At 34.6% G+C, this 17039-nt stretch overlaps 1 protein-coding gene across 3 annotated transcripts; it reads left to right on the forward strand.

The window, feature by feature from the left end:
- The first annotated feature begins 6137 nt into the window (after positions 1-6137).
- On the forward strand, positions 6138-15485 carry LOC140964418 (clathrin interactor EPSIN 3-like). Of its 3 annotated transcripts, none has more exons than XM_073424202.1 (14): positions 6138-6303; positions 7134-7224; positions 7460-7511; positions 7612-7691; positions 8180-8258; positions 8555-8638; positions 8728-8873; positions 10247-10573; positions 11453-11494; positions 11591-11698; positions 11791-11981; positions 12544-12758; positions 13553-14600; positions 14680-15485. In XM_073424202.1, the coding sequence occupies exons 2-14, from the start codon at positions 7190-7192 to the stop codon at positions 15096-15098; spliced, it is 2826 nt and encodes a 941-aa protein (XP_073280303.1). In that variant the 5' UTR covers positions 6138-6303; positions 7134-7189; the 3' UTR covers positions 15099-15485. The 3 variants fall into 3 exon arrangements, with proteins under 3 accessions (XP_073280303.1, XP_073280312.1, XP_073280294.1); XM_073424211.1 differs by having other exon boundaries at positions 7139-7224; XM_073424193.1 differs by having other exon boundaries at positions 6144-6303; positions 7130-7224.
- The last annotated feature ends 1554 nt before the right edge of the window (positions 15486-17039 follow it).

The raw sequence follows: 17039 nt of genomic DNA on the forward strand, positions 1-17039 counted from the left end.
TTAAGATTCTAAGATTTTAAGAAAGTCAGTGATTACAATTCAGCGCTGTATCGAATAATCTCGCAGCTAAAATTTTGTGGACATGAGGTCACAGAATCGGAAATGCTTGAAAAAACATTTTCCACGTTTCACGCATCAAATATAACTTTACAGCAACAATATAGAGTGCGTGGATTTGCGAGATATTCTGAGCTCATCGCCCGTCTTCTTGTGACGGAAAAAACAACGAGCTACTAATGAGAAATCATCAGTCCCGACCCACTGGATCATCAGCATTTCCAGAAGTAAATGCTGTAAGTAAAAATGAATTTAAACCTGGAAACCAAAATCAAATTCAAAGACAAGGTTTTGGTCGAGGTCGTGGTCGTGGACGTGGACGTGGAATTGGTCGTGGTCGAGGCCGTGGTTTTGAAAACAATAGAGATAGTTATTTTTATAACTCATCTCAAAAGGGCGTCACGAACCACCCACAGAAAAGGCATCATGAGAACATGAGTGTTAATGAAAATCACTCGAAAAGATTTGAAAGTTCTTGTTTCAGATGCGGCACTCCAGGACATTGGTCTCGTATTTGTCGAGCCCCTGAGCACCTTTGCAAGCTCTATAAAGAATCGATAAAGGGGAAAGAAAAAGAGACCAACTTCACTGAGCGAAGTGACCGTTTGAGTGATTCAACTCATTTTGATGCTGCTGATTTTATGAATGATTTCTCTGGAAATGATCAATATGTTGGTGGGATAGAAATGAACAATATTGATGCTGCAGATTTTCTCAATGATTTCTCTGAAAATGAACAATAGAGTGGTAGAATATAAATGTACAATAATTTAATTTTTATGTATTTATATGATAATGTTTTATTGTAAAATTATGATATGTGTTATATTTACATATGTATTGTCATTAATTTTTTTTTATTGCATATTTTTTGAAGTTCAAATATGGAAAATGCTATGAGCAAAGCTGAAGTTTGCATACCCGATAGTGGTACAACGCACACTATCCTCCGAGATAAAAGATATTTCTTGGAACTAAAACCAACAAAAACAATGGTGAATACAATATCAGGTCCTGTAGACTTGATTAAAGGATGTGGTAAAGCACAATTTTTGTTACCTAATGGTACAAAATTTTTGATCAATGATGCTTTATATTCACCACAATCGAAAAGAAATTTGTTGAGTTTTAATGATATATATTCCCATGGGTATGATACTCAAACAATGAATGAAGGGAATGAGAAATATATGTGTCTTACCACATATAAATCAGGAAAGAAATATGTGATTGAAAAACTACCAATGCTCCCTACTGGATTGCATTATACACATATACGTCCCATTGAATCAAACATGGTAATTGATAATTCTTCAATATTAACCAATTGGCATGATCGATTAGGACATCCTGGTTCAACAATGATGCGAAGAATTATAGAAAATACACATGGTCATCCATTGAAAGACCAGAAGATCTTTCAGAATAATAAGTTTCAATGTAAAGCATGTTCTCTTGGAAAACTTATTATAAGACCATCACCAGCCAAAATCCAAACTGAATCACCAATGTTTCTTGAACGTATTCAGGGTGATATTTGTGGACCAATCCATCCACCATGTGGACCATTCAGATACTTTATGGTATTGATTGATGCCTCCAGCAGATGGTCACATGTATGTTTATTGTCAACTCGAAATGTTGCATTTGCAAGATTACTTGCTCAAATAATAAAATTGAGGAATCAATTTCCCGATTATACAATCAAGAAAATTAGACTTGATAATGCTGGTGAATTTACTTCCCAGACTTTCAATGATTATTGTATGTCTATGGGAATCATTGTTGAGCATCCTGTTGCTCATGTACATACTCAAAATGGATTGGCTGAATCATTGATTAAACGTCTGCAAATGATTGCTAGACCAATGATTATGAAAACAAAGCTCCCTATTTCTATATGGGGACATGCAATTTTACATGCTGCTTCATTAATTCGCATCAGACCAAGTGCATATCATAAATACTCCCCATTGCAGCTTGCATTTGGTAAAGAACCAGACATTTCTCATCTGAGAATTTTTGGATGTATGGTGTATGTGCCTATTGCACCACCTCAACGAAAGAAAATGGGACCTCAAAGAAAGATTGGAATTTATATTGGTTATGATAGTCCATCGATCATTCGATATCTTGAACCACAGACAGGCGACGTGTTCACAGCACGTTTTGCTGATTGTCATTTTAATGAGGAAATCTTCCCAATGTTAGGGGGAGAACAGAAACATACCGAAAAAGAAATTACATGGTATGTATCATCATTGTTACATCTGGATCCAAGAACAAAACAATGTGAAAAAGATGTACAGCAAATTGTGCACTTGCAAAGAATAGCAAATCAAATACCAGATGCATTTGCAGACACAAAAGGGGTAACTAAATCATATATACATGCTGCAAATGCCCCTGCTCGAATTGAAATTCCGAAGAAACAAATTGAAGATAGTCATGATGTCATTAAACGCCTGAAGCGTGGAAGGCCAGTTGGTTCCAAGGATAAAAATCCTCGAAAAAGAAAATTCATAGAGAAACACAATGATCACAAAATAGAGAATGATGTTCCTGAAGAAACACATAATGATCACAAAATAGAGAATGATGTTCCTGAAGAAACACATGATGATGAAAATGTTTTGTCAGAACCACAAACTGACGAGAATCATGAAATCTCTATCAATTATATTAATACTGGAAAAATATGGAACCGAAAAGATATAGAAGAAATTGATGATATATTTTCTTATAATGTGGCAATCGACATCATAAATGATAATGAAGATCATGAACCAAAATCTTTTGGTGAATGTAAAAATCGGCAGGATTGGATAAAATGGAAAGATGCCATCCAGGTTGAATTGGATTCGCTAAATAAACGTAATGTTTTTGGACCTATAGTCCTTACACCTGAAGGTGTAAAACCTGTTGGATACAAATGGGTTTTTATTCGAAAGCGAAATGAGAAAAATGAAATAGTAAGATATAAAGCTCGACTTGTTGCACAAGGTTTTTCTCAAAGGCCTGGAATTGATTATGAAGAAACGTATTCTCCTGTGATGGATGCAATTACGTTTCGGTATTTGATTAGCTTGGCAGTATCTGAAAATTTAGAAATGCGTCTTATGGATGTTGTTACAGCCTACTTATATGGATCACTTGATAGTAATATATATATGAAAATCCCTGAAGGATTTAAGATGCCTGAAGCACAAAGTTCAAAACCCAGAGAATGTTATTCTGTGAAATTACTAAGATCATTATATGGGTTGAAGCAATCCGGCAGAATGTGGTATAATAGGCTAAGTGATCACTTGATGAAAAAGGGATATGTAAATAATTCAATATGCCCTTGTGTTTTCATTAAGAAAACAACATCCGGATGCGTAATTATTGCTGTATATGTTGATGATTTAAACATCATTGGAACAAATAAGGAAATTCAAGAAGTTGTGTCATACTTGAAAGAAGAATTTGAAATGAAGGATCTTGGAAAAACCAAGTATTGTCTGGGTTTACAAATTGAACAAAAAGAATGTGGAATATTTGTTCACCAGACAAATTATACAGAAAAGATCCTTAAACGTTTTAATATGGACAAATCAAATCCTTTAAGTACTCCAATGGTTGTTAGATCATTAAACATAGAAAAGGATCCATTCCGTCCATGTGAAGATGATGAAGATATTCTTGGTCCAGAAGTACCATATCTAAGTGCTATCGGTGCCCTTATGTATCTTACAAATTGTACAAGGCCTGATATATCTTTTGCCGTAAATTTATTGGCAAGATTTAGCACATATCCAACAAAGAGACATTGGAACGGAATTAAACATATATTCCGTTATCTACGAGGAACGACAGACTTGGGACTTTTGTATTCAAAAGATGCTAATCCAAGTATAATTGGTTATGCCGATGCTGGATACTTATCTGATCCACACAAAGCACGTTCTCAAACTGGATATGTATTTACTCGTGGAGGCACTGCAATTTCTTGGCGTTCACAGAAACAAACACTTGTAACAACTTCATCAAATCATGCCGAGATTATTGCACTACATGAAGCAAGCCGTGAATGTGTGTGGTTAAAATCAATGACTCAACATATCCAAATCTCATGCGGATTATCATTCGACGAGAAGCCTGTGATACTATATGAAGATAATGCTGCATGTGTTGCTCAAATGAAAGAAGGATACATAAAAAGCGACAGAACTAAACATATTCCTCCTAAGTTCTTCGCATTCACCAAGGAGCTTGAGAAGAATAAATGTATTGATGTTCGTCACATTCAATCAAGTGAAAACTCATCAGATCTCTTCACAAAGGCACTTCCTACGACAATATTCAGAAAGCACATATATAATATTGGGATGCGCAATCTACGAAATTTGTGAAGAATTGTTCGTGTCAACATGAGGGGGAGTTTACGTGACTGCACTCTTTTTCCCTTACTATGGTTTTTATCCCAATGGGTTTTTCCTAGTAAGGTTTTTAACGAGGCAGTATAAAAACACGTAATGTATACAATCATTATGATCATCATCACAAGGGGGAGTGTTGAAAAATTATTTAAAAATGTGTTAAATATTTGTGTTGAAAATGTGAATGTTGAATGTTGAAAATTAGGTAAAATTAGGTGTTGAATATTGAAAATTAGTGTGTGATGATGTAGGTAATGATGTATTNATAAGTATTTTAATATGTTTTAAGTGTTTTATAGAAAAAATTATAAGTGGAAAAAAAACTTAAAATATGTGCTTGTATAAGAGTTTTGTAAAATATTTATGAAAATGTTTTAAAAATATTTTATACAAATATAATGTTTAAAAAATAGTTGAGATGTGTTTTTTTTTTGTGTTTTAGAACTTTTAAAAACTTTTTAAATGTAAAAAATTTTTTATAGAATATTTGTTCAATAGTAGGTGTAGGACCGAACGCTTGCCACTTTATCAAAAGTTATAGCTGGCGGTAACGGTGCAACTCAAAATCTTTTAAATCATCAACAGTTCAAGTACTACGTTTCGATTGTTATATCCAGTAAGGACAATTATTACGCCCATCAACCTCTCTATCAATAATTGAACTTTTTGATTTAATAAGAATTGAACCTAAGACATCGGCTCTGATATTAATTGTAGGACTGAACACCCTTCGTCTTACCAAAATTTATAGATTGTGATAACGATGCAATTCAAATATTTTAAACCTTAAAACTACTCAAACTCCATGTTTCGATAGTTCTATCTAACATGAACAACTATTGCACCCAACAATAGGTTTTTTAAGACGGTCTCACGGGTCTATATCCGTGAGACCGATCGACTCGACTTGTACAAGTAATACTTTTGACATAAAAATAATAATTTTTCACGAGTTGGATAGGACTGTAGAACCATATTACAAAATTGATCTGTGAGATCGTCTGGTCATACAGTTTTTGTGTATGTTCAAACACATATTTATTATTGAAACAACTTTCCTTTCTAAAATTTTTGTAGAGATCAATAAAACATTTTATGATAAACATTTTATAAGTAGTTATTCAAACAAAACTTAAATTTTCAATGGATTGCTAAGAATGTGAAATTTCTACCCAGTCAATGTTTATTTATTCCTCATATTTGCCACCTTTTTTATGAGCTTGATAACTCATTATTATTATTAATAATATTATTATTTTTCTCTAATCTAAATATTTAAACATCCGAACAATTTATAAATAAAACCTTACGGCATATAAATTATTTCAAAAGCTTATAAATTGTATAAAATAAAAGTTCAGCAGAATAAAATGTTAATGGATTAAAGAAAATATAATCAAATCAAAATTTCATTTTCAATTAATTTTTTAGTCGAAGAAGATTTTTACGACCGACGTATCATCTCAAACTCGAAATCATAATATGAGCATAGTTGACCCGTCTCACAGATAAAAATTCGTGAGATGATATACTAAAAAAAATGTATTTTTTTTACGAATTTTCAAGCTAAAAGTAATTTACTATAATTTAGTTTTGACCATGGTTACTAATAATAAATAAATAAATCCAGCAAAAAGACAGCTCATGGTACAGAATCGGTTCTCGTCGAATTTTCTGCATTTTCAAACTTTTTTCGCATTCTATTCTCTACGCTTTTTACGCACATATCTCTGTCTCTCTCGCGACAGGGCACCCATTTCAGCCTCCTTCAACTCTCTCTGTCTTAGATCTGGTGTTCTGTGGAGGAAGCTTTGGATTTGATTATGTACGATCTTGTTCATTCTCATCGAGGAGTTTATTCGTTCAATTTATGATCATGTTTGTTGGGTTCTGTTTCTTGATTGCATTTTAGATCTAATTTATGATTTCCATTAATGGGAATTCAGCTACCAATTTCTCTCATTTTTTTTCGTTCGTTCATATTACGAAACGCTTTTATCTATTGGGTTTTAATTGTTTAAATAATTTGTTGGTATTAAATGGCATTTAAGGTTGCAAAATGGTAGTTCTGGATTTCATTGAATATGGTATGCTTCTTTCTTACCGTGGATTTCCATTTATCATGAAGTTGGGATCTTCAGTTTCTTGATTGTTTTTAGATCTAATTTCTGCCACCTATCTATATGAATTCGGCTCCCACCTTCCAATTCATATGTATATGCATGAAATGCTCTTTTTTATCGGTTTAGTTATGTTATTATATCAAGTGGCATTGAAGTTTTCGAAAGGATTAGTCTAAATTTCATTACTTATGATCTTGATTTTGCTATCAAGGAATTTCTGTTCAACGTGTGTTAATTTTTTGGATCTTTACTTTGTCGATTGAACGTTAGATCTGATTTCCGCTACCAGTTTATCTTAATTTGGCTACCATCACTATGATGATCTTGTTTGGTTGTATTTTTATTATCGAATTCATCCTGGTGAAACAAAGAGAAGCAGTGCGAATTGGGAAGGGTTCAAATTCTTAGTATTGACATTTCACAACTCACATTCCTTGTTTTTGAAGTACTTATTGTAAATGCTGTGATAACTGATAAGAAAGAAATGACTGTTGCACTCTTGGTAAATGATTGGTTTTTTACCTTTTGACAGCTCAGACATTAAATTGGGAAGGGTTTTCAAATTTGGCTTCCTAATTCAAGGCTCAAATGAAGAAGGCTTTCGGTCAAACCGTTCGTGACATGTAAGATTTGTTGTATTAGCTTTGAACTTGTGGCATGATTTAAATTATACATTAGACATTAAACATCGTTGCTTCGTTTGTTTCTGGAATAGATTGTCTGCTTTCACTTCTTAACTTATTTTCTAATTTACCGATATATTTATTTTTGCATCGATTGGTTCCAACTGTTTGATATAATATTCTGGCTTGGTTTTGATATCAACTTCTTAGCGATGTTTATTATACGATCTTGCAGTAAGAGAGAGGTTAATAAGAAAGTTCTTAAAGTTCCTTCCATCGAACAAAAGGTATTTGTATCCTTTTTCAATTCTGATTTGTCATTGAAGAGTGAAAACTTACCAGTTTTTTTTGTACGAGTTTTATGGGGTGTTGGGCTTTGGTTTTCAGGTTCTTGATGCAACTAGCAATGAGCCCTGGGGACCTCATGGACTGCTTCTTGCTGATATTGCACAGTCAACAAGAAACTAGTGAGTACTAGAAGTGCGAATTGCTTTGAGATGGCTTGCAAGCTTTACTAACGGGTTCAATCTGAGCTCAAATGAGCTCATTTACAATTGCTCAAAAGCTCAGGAGCTTTTTATTTTTTATTTTATTTTTATAATGAATAAATTAATTATTGTTATTATACATTTAAACGTTGCTGAAAGCAACTAATATCTAATTAAATAATGATCTATAATTTTTTTAGCTTGTCTTGTGATGTATTTATTATAACAGTTTGAATTATATGATATACGTTAAATTGTAATTTATAATAAATTAGTAAAAACCCGAGCTCGAGCTAGAGCTTGAACTCGCTCCTCTATTTCGAGCGATTTCATACCCTTGGAAATTGAGCTTGTTGGCTAAACTTGATTAGCATTCTTATGGATATGGAGTCCTGTTAAATTAAACAACTGATACTTTGTAATGCTCTTTTTCTGTTTAGAAAATACTTATTTTGTAATTCACGCAGTCATGAATATCAGATGATCATGGGGGTACTCTGGAAGCGTATCAATGATACTGGAAAAAACTGGCGACATGTATATAAGGTATCCTTTTCTTACTGTACTTCCTACTTGGCTGTCGTACTCTGTGACTGACTTGAATTTTATTGTTTACATTCCCAATCCCCACAATTTATGGAAAATCTTTGATCCTTTTTGCCTATTATTTAATATCAAAAGTCCGTTTTAAGAATTTAAATTTCAAGCTACATAGGCGTTATTTTTTGTGTTGATGTGTGACCTCCTTTTTTGCATGATGTTGTTACATTTTTTGAGGTGCTGTTCTCCGGTCTTCTTTTCTTTCTGACAATGCAAATGAAAATTTTCTATTTTTTGTCCAGGCTTTAACGGTTTTGGAGTACTTGGTTGCTCATGGGTCTGAAAAGGTCATAGATGAGATTAGAGAACATGCATATCAAATATCGGTTAGTTGTTTATCATCTGGATCCATTGTCTTTAGATGTTCTTACATAGCAGGTTTGCTGGTGGAGTTCAAAATTTTTCTTTCTTGCAGACATTGTCAGATTTTCAATACATTGATTCCAGTGGGAGGGACCAGGGAAACAATGTGAGAAAGAAATCTCAAAGTCTAGTGGTTCTTGTAAATGACAAGGAAAGAATTCAAGAAGTCCGCCAAAAGGCTGCTGCTAACAGAGACAAGTAAGTTGTCACTGAATGTTGTCTGATTGCACATATCGTTTTTGGAGGATTATTTTGTGGCTTCCTCTAGATTCATCATTTGAAGTTGGGTATTTTTTCTTACTGCATCATGGTTTGCCTATCTACTGTAATTATATTCGAAGGCTGCCTATTCCATACTTTTGTTGGGAGCTTTATATTTACTGATTGCACACTTGTGTTGCGTATTTTTTGATTGGCTAGGAATATACTTGATTTCTTGTGAAATTCTTGTGTTTGGAAATTTCAACTCTTCTATTAAATAATATTTGAGATTATTTTGATTTCTGCTATTTCTTTGTATAAAATTTGATTATCTGGCGTTGCTTTTAGGTGTTGGATTGAGTCATGGGTTCAAGTTTGAGTTGTTTCAAGCCAGCAATTTAGGGGGACCCTTTCTTATTTTTCATGTGTTTTGTTCCTTTGACGTTATGATCTCAAAATTTTAAAAATTCACTCTTGAGGATGGGATTATTATCGGGTTTTATCTGTCGTTCATTTAAGGATAATGAACTACTTTATGTTCAAGTATTGGATGACAAATATGAGTACTTTCTGATTTTAATGCTTTGATTAATTTCGAAAGTTTTACTTTTCTTCTATTCCTCTACATGAAAAACGGACAAACTGTAACAAGAAGAAAGTTATGAAAATGCTAGCACATATGATGCTAAAATGTTAATCACCTACATTTAATTGAAAGGTCTATCTTTTTTTCACCATTAATTCACATATAATGGAAAAGCTTACAACATCATAGTTTAGGCATTAGACAAAGAATCTTCATGATGATCATAGTGTTTCTGTTGCTGCGTATTTATACATTTTTTTTCTTGTTGTGCTCTCTGAGGGTTGGTAAAAAGCGTTGCTGATTATTTTTCTTCTACTGTTGTACGGCATTAAATTTCTTTAAAGATGAGTACATTGGGTATGCAGTCGCTGTCTTGTCTAGCACCGCAAGATGCTCGATGCCTAAATTACTATCAGTCGAGCTTGTAATAGGCATTGCCTAAGCATTACTATCTGCCTTTTCTTACTATATTTATTGGTCTGTGCTGAAGTTTGACATCTCCATGATCTTAGTCATTTATAAAATTGCTGTTATGTTGATTTTTAAATCTAACAGTTTGTTCTTTTTATACCATCAATCCATTTTAAATGTCTAACATAGGGTTAGATCTGTCTGTTGACCGTATGATTGAAAATGTCATGCAAAAGATTTTTATGTTATTTATTATTTTTTAATAAATTTTTGCTAGCATAACATGCCTTCAGCCTTCCTATCAGCTAATCCTTACAAGCCCCTAGTTTTCAACATAGTTAAATGTTTTTATTTTTTACGAATACATCAATAGGTATCGCAACACATCAATGGGTAATATGAATCAATATGGCTCTAACTCAAGTTCAGGAGGATATGGAGATAGATACGATGATGATCGTTATGATGGCCGATATGGTAACAGAGATGATGACCGCAATGGCTATGGGGACTCATATGGTCGTGTGGGAGATAAGTATAGCAGGGATTATGAGGACCGCTACAGCCGAGATGGATCCAGGGATGATGACTATCGAGGAAGAGGTCAAAGCACCAATGATTATCATTATGGATCAAGAGGTGGAAGTGCTGATTTTGATAAGGATCGTGTTTATGAGGATGATTGTCAGGATTCTTCAAGGTTTGTCTAGTTCCTATTTCCGTCAGCCAAATCAAATAATGATGTAAATTTGTAGATTCTTCCTTGAAGTATGTATCTTAAATATGAGCATTTGAATGACAGAGCAGAGAGTTTGGATACCTTAACAGGTTTCAGGAAAATGTTTTTGAAGTGACTATTAACCGAAATTAACGTGTGGTTATGAGTTACGATGTAATTCATCAATTAAGAATATTTGTGTATATTTAGAATTGTCATAAGGTAATTCTAAGCGTGTTCTTGGCAATCAGATTCTAGCATTGTCTAGTTTTGATAGTTGTGATTCTGGGGCTAAATGTCAAGTAAATACCATTAAACTATGAACTTGAGCAGTTAATGCAAACCGGATGCTTAAAAGGGTTTCATTACAGAAATAGGAATACAATATCTCCTGTAAAACAATTTAGATGCAAGTGTATAAATTGTTCAAGGTGGATCGATACTTGTTGAACATATTCCTTGTGATTAATCCAGCAGAAAGGAAGAAAATTGAAAAATAATGGAGCTCGTGAATATGCTCCTGTCATACTTCGAGAATTCCAAAATAGTCATGTGGGTCTCTGTGCCTTATACATACACAAAAGTTTCCATTTGACAGGCACGATATGAAATGGTTAAAAAATTTGATCTTCTTGAAGCAAAGTTGCTTGCATTTTCTTGCTTGAATTTTTCTCTAAATGAGCCCAAGTCTGCCAACTTATCTAGTATTAGTTTGTTGCACATATTCTGAGAGCTGTGTCATTATTTTTTTGTTGCATTCATCCTAAAGTATTTTTAGCTTGCTTTTAATTGTTGTATCTTGGTTAAATAATTATAATTTGATCCTTCAAGATTATGCTAACGTTATTTTCCCTAATGAAGGGGTAGTGGTGCGAAAGCTGATGATCATTCTCAAGATGGAAGGTATTTATAATATGCCTGTCGACCTATTACTCTCGTGCTTAGCCTTTTTAACAAATATTAATCTAAACTGCATAATTTGTTTAATTATTAAATTAGTACTGTGGGGAAGAGGCTTGACCGGAAATATTCCGAGCAAAACCTTGCTGCACCTCCTAGTTACGAGGAGGCTATTAGTGCTACGCACAGCCCCGTTTATAGTGAAAGGTAAATTTGGACAAGCTTGCATCCGTTTTCTACTTTCTATCTGATGTTTCTGAAATTGTCTGGTCTTCGCTCTCGATTCTCATTGTTGACAGGAATGGGGAAAGTTCACCGGCATCTGCAGCAACAGCATCTGTTCCTCCTGCTGAGGCTAGTCCAATCCATGAAATATCTGCAACTTCTCCACCCCCAGTTCTTGCTTCCCCACCAACCCAAGTTTCAGCTCCAGATACAAATCAAGAGGTTAATGGGTTTGATGAGTTTGATCCACGCGGTTCGTTTTCAGGTAAAGCTGCAAGATGAATTGTCAGGAAATTAGTGTATTTCATGTTTCCTGAAATTACTATACAATTTATTTATACAAAGAGATAGACGCATTACATGTTACTTTCCTGTGCTTCTGCATTCCTCCACATTTTCTGTTATGGTAATTTCATTTTTGATTCATTAAAAAAACCCTACATTAATGTATGGATTTTAGTTGCCTGTGATGTTGAGATAATTCCAAGTCCGTGTTAATGATCTTTAAGCTTGAGATGGATACAGGGAAGTGTTTCTGTTCTTAGAGACTTTTAACCATGGAAATGTCACATTGTGTATTCTGTGCTTTATGTGTGAGTTATTAGTCAAAATGAATATGCCAAATGTTAAGTGATTTGTGAATTGTGATAAATATTGAGTTGGTTTTCTATTGAAGAACTTGATAAATATATTTTCTTGTGATATAATGCTAATATCGTGCATCTACTTTTTTAAGCTGTGTTAAAATATAAATGTCAATAAAGTAGGAAAAGAGGGCTCACATTGATGATGACGTGATTTTATTTTGATAAAAATCTTTTTTGTAGCTACTCCAGCAACATCAAATGGTTTTGGTCCTGCTACTTCTGCCGATAAGGAGATAGATTTACTAGGTTCTTTGTCTGAGTCATTTTCATCGAATTCTTTGGCGCTTGTGCCTGCTACTGAACCAACTATGACCCCCGAAACTCTGGCCTCTGCAAACTTTAGTTCTGGATCCCAATTTGCAGCCGCATCATCAGCATCTACTATTCCTAATCAGGTGACCTTGATTTATAATATGGCATAGAATAGACTGATGTTGCTTATCATTCCGTACTGATTTTCTACATTGACTCTATTGAGAAGGATAATTTTTTTGATTAATTGTTCATATGATTTTTGGCACTTGAGAATATAATAGGCCTTAATTCTTTGACCAATTTGCTTGTCTTTCCTTTTGTTTTCGATCACTTGATTCTTTGTTTCTTTCCGATGTTGGTTTAATTAGCGACTTCCCTCCAAAAGTCATTACAATCTTTTTTTCTTTGTTTTACAAAGTTTCAAGATAAAAAATCCAATGAGAAGGGTAAAGTAACTATTGTAGCTCCCTCATGCCACTACTTTTGTTAGATGTAGACGACCAGGGAGGAACCGAGGACATGACTTTGATGGTCCCCATATAACCAAACTAAAATCCATTATGCAACCCATATATCAGTAGTCATGAACTCACTTCTTCAACTTTATTTATACCTAGAAAATGAAACCTCATTAATATTTATTATTTCAAAACTCCAATGGAGTCTGACGCAACCATCCCAATTCATACCCATCCTTACTCCTCTGGCTGCCACCCCACCCCACCCCACCCTCCACACAAACATGTATTGAAATTAGGCATTGAATGTCGGCAATTTTCCTAGACTATTCAACCCAGGGAAAAAATGATTGCCCAACTTATGGATGAATGGTTGCTCATCATAAATATTTTTTGGTTCTTCATTCTCTGTCCTTTATATGCCATCAATTACCAGGCTTTCGCATTTGTGGAAGTAAATATTATCTTTTCTGCAGTCTTTTGATGATCCATTTGGTGACGGTCCTTTTAAAGCTATTTCTTCTACATATGGCGTACCAGCTCAAGAACAGCTTTCTGCACCATCAATCAATCCCCACTCTAGTAAAAGCTTCGATGGACATCAGCCAGCTCAAATGGCTGGAACTGAATTTGGGAGTTCTGATGATGAATCAAGTTACATTCCATCTGTTCCGTCGGGGGTGCAACCTCCTTCTACGAATCCACAGTTCGCTCAACAGAATTCCTCAACCTTCAGCCAGGATATTGATATACTAGCCGATATTCTTCCACCATCTGTACCTTCAGGTTATCCAGTTCCAGCCAACCAAAATGCGACTCAGACTTGGTTTCCACCTCAAGTCAATCAGCTGTCACAATTAGGTTTACCATCTCTAACCAACCAAAACAGTTTTCAAGCACAAACAGGTCAGCATCAAGGTTTTCCTACTCAGCTTGGCCAACCTCCACCACAAACAAGTTACCCTCTTCAATCAGCAGAATCTGCTTCACAAACCAGTATTCTAGCTCATTCCATGGCTTTGACTTTTCCAGCTCAATCTGGTCAACCATCCCAATCACAAATGGGATTTTATTCTCAGAGTGGTCAACCTGCATATCTTACAGGGTTTCAATCTCAAAATGCCAGTATTCAGGGTCCTCCAAAGGCCAGTTTTCAGGCTCCTCTTGGAGGTCAGTCTGCACTGCCAAATCCACCAAATCCTAACTTCTATGGGATTCACCTGCAGCAAGATGTATCTACAGGTCCAGACTCTACCAATATGATTCCTCCTAGTTCTGGTGGACAAATTGTGCAGCACAACTTCCAACCACAGATAGGTTCTGCAGTTCCCACAGCTTCACCATTTGGCCCCCAAGCGCCACAATCGCGACCAATCAGCTTCACATCTCCTGTGTCATCTATGCCAGCTTCAATAGGGTCTTCTGCCGTGGTTCCTCAACCATCAAAAGACAAGTTTGAGACAAAATCCACTGTTTGGGCCGACACCCTCAGCCGTGGGCTAGTCAACCTGAATATTTCTGGACGTGAGCACATTTTTAATTTTAGACTTATTACATGTTTCTTCTACCACCACTCAACTGATCTAAAGATTTTCCTTTGCAGCTAAAACAAATCCACTCGCTGACATTGGAGTTGATTTTGATTCCATAAATCGCAAGGAGAAGAGGATGGAAAAACCCACGACAGCCCCAGTGACATCTACTATAACCATGGGTAAGGCTATGGGATCTGGTTCTGGGATGGGCCGCACTGGTACCAGTGCTCTAAGGCCTCCACCAAACCCAATGATGGGTCCTGGTATGAATATGACCGGTGTTCCAGGGGCTAGCATGGGCATGGCGGGAGATTATGGAGTAAACCAGCCAATGGTACGGGGGATGGGGATGAACATGGGCATGGGCCAAGGAATGAACTTGCAACAACAAGCAGGATTTCCTCCTGGAAACGCCATGCCTGGAGGTTATAATCCCATGATGGGAATGGGTAACTACAGTCAAAGACCGTATAGCGGTGGCTACTGAGGATCTCTAGCCACCATATATCATTGAGAATCTAGAGGTTACTATTCTTGTTTTTCGCAAGCAAAATGAGTCAACCACAAATCCAAGACCGAACACGAAAATGGTGCAAGATATAACCTTTTTTACCTGTATAATCAATCATATTGATTTAATGTTTGTAGCATGTATACATTTGTATTCATTATTTCAGGTATCTTTTACAGTCTCTTGTATGGCATTTTTGGGGTGACAATTGAGTTCCTTTTGTGCCCCATTATCATTATAGCTCTTGTGATGTGATTTGTATACCATTGAAGAGAACCTTCTCGGGTATCTCTATTTGTATTTTTTGACACAGACCACTTTTGATGAGTGTTGTCCACACTGAATAAAGTTTATTTTTATTTATTTTTTTACATACAATTCCATTTTGGATTTAATCTTCTCGATCATTTAGTTTATCTCCTTCCGTCGAAGGGTAGTCGGAACCTTGCAAAAGAATGGGCACAGGTGTTCTCAGTTGATATCACCGGAAAATTCCGGTCCCATTTTGCGTCACGGTGCGATTTTGGAGCTTTAGTCATCGTGCACTGGAATTTTATGATTAAACATGTCTAGAAGATATGTTCCATGATAGTATTACTGCGTAATAATGGATGAAATATAAATTTATATAGGTGGATTCATGTGTGTTTTTACTATCTAAACTAAATTGCTAAAAATATATAATATTATATAAAAAGATAAATTATAAATGATGGATTAATAAAATTTCAAAAGTTTGTCTCTGCTAAAATTAGTAAAACAAAAGGGGTTTCACTAGAATATCAAAATTAGTTATTCTAAAAGTATCATCTACTTTAGTAACTAGCAACCGATAATAGATAATGTATGTTATTGATACACGGAAAATAATAATTAACACATCAAAATTAACTAAGTCCATCGACTATTTCACGCATTAATTTTGTGAAACAAATCTCCTATATGACACAACTAGGGGTGAGCAACCGAACCGAATTAGCCATAACCGAACCGAAATATTTAGCCATAACCGAACCGACCGAATTAATTTTCATAACCGATGAAAACCGAACCGAATTAAAATCGGTTGATTCGGTCACGATTAGTTTTAAGAAAAATTTGTGATTTAACTTTAATTATATATATAATTTTTCTTAAACACTACAATCTACACAAATGGAGAATAGAAAAGTAAGAACGAGAAATTCGGTTAGAGAAGTGAGAACAAAATCATAAATTAGAATTAGGGTTGATTTTAAAATTTAAAATTAATATATATATATATATACATATATATATAAATTGATAAATAATAAAAATTTATTAAATAATAGTATTTATTATATTAGTTAATTCGGTTAACCGATTTCAAAATTTTGAAAACCGTAACCGAACTGAATTAACGATATAACCGAATTTTTTTAAATTTGAAAACCGAATTTCCAAAATTACCGAACCGAATTTTCGAATTAGCTCGGTTCGGTCGGTTAATTCGGTTTAACTGAAATCTTGCCCTAGACACAACTCATGAAAAATTATTATTTTTATGTCAAAATATTAATTTTCATTCCAAATATGGACCAAGTCGACCCATCTCACGGATATTTATACGTGAGACCGTCTCACAAATGACCGACTATTGTTTGTGAGTGACCCTCGATCTATGTCTTTATTCGATTTTTATCCATATAGTTAATAATAAAATAGTCAAAGATTTCACTACTCTTGTCACAATATTGTAATCAAAATTGAAATTGAAGAAAAACACAAATAAATTCCCTAAAATTATAAAAGAGAAAATGGACTATTATAAAAATCCTATTGTAAATTCCATTCTCACTTTGTTTTGAACCTACTAGAACATACTAAATAATTAATAGACCGTAATTCAAAATTCATAGTTGCCATTATAGAGCAACATTTAATATGGTGCCAAAC

The sequence above is a fragment of the Primulina huaijiensis genome, chromosome 2 (assembly GCF_012295235.1).
Source record: "Primulina huaijiensis isolate GDHJ02 chromosome 2, ASM1229523v2, whole genome shotgun sequence".
Classification (NCBI taxonomy): domain Eukaryota; kingdom Viridiplantae; phylum Streptophyta; class Magnoliopsida; order Lamiales; family Gesneriaceae; genus Primulina; species Primulina huaijiensis.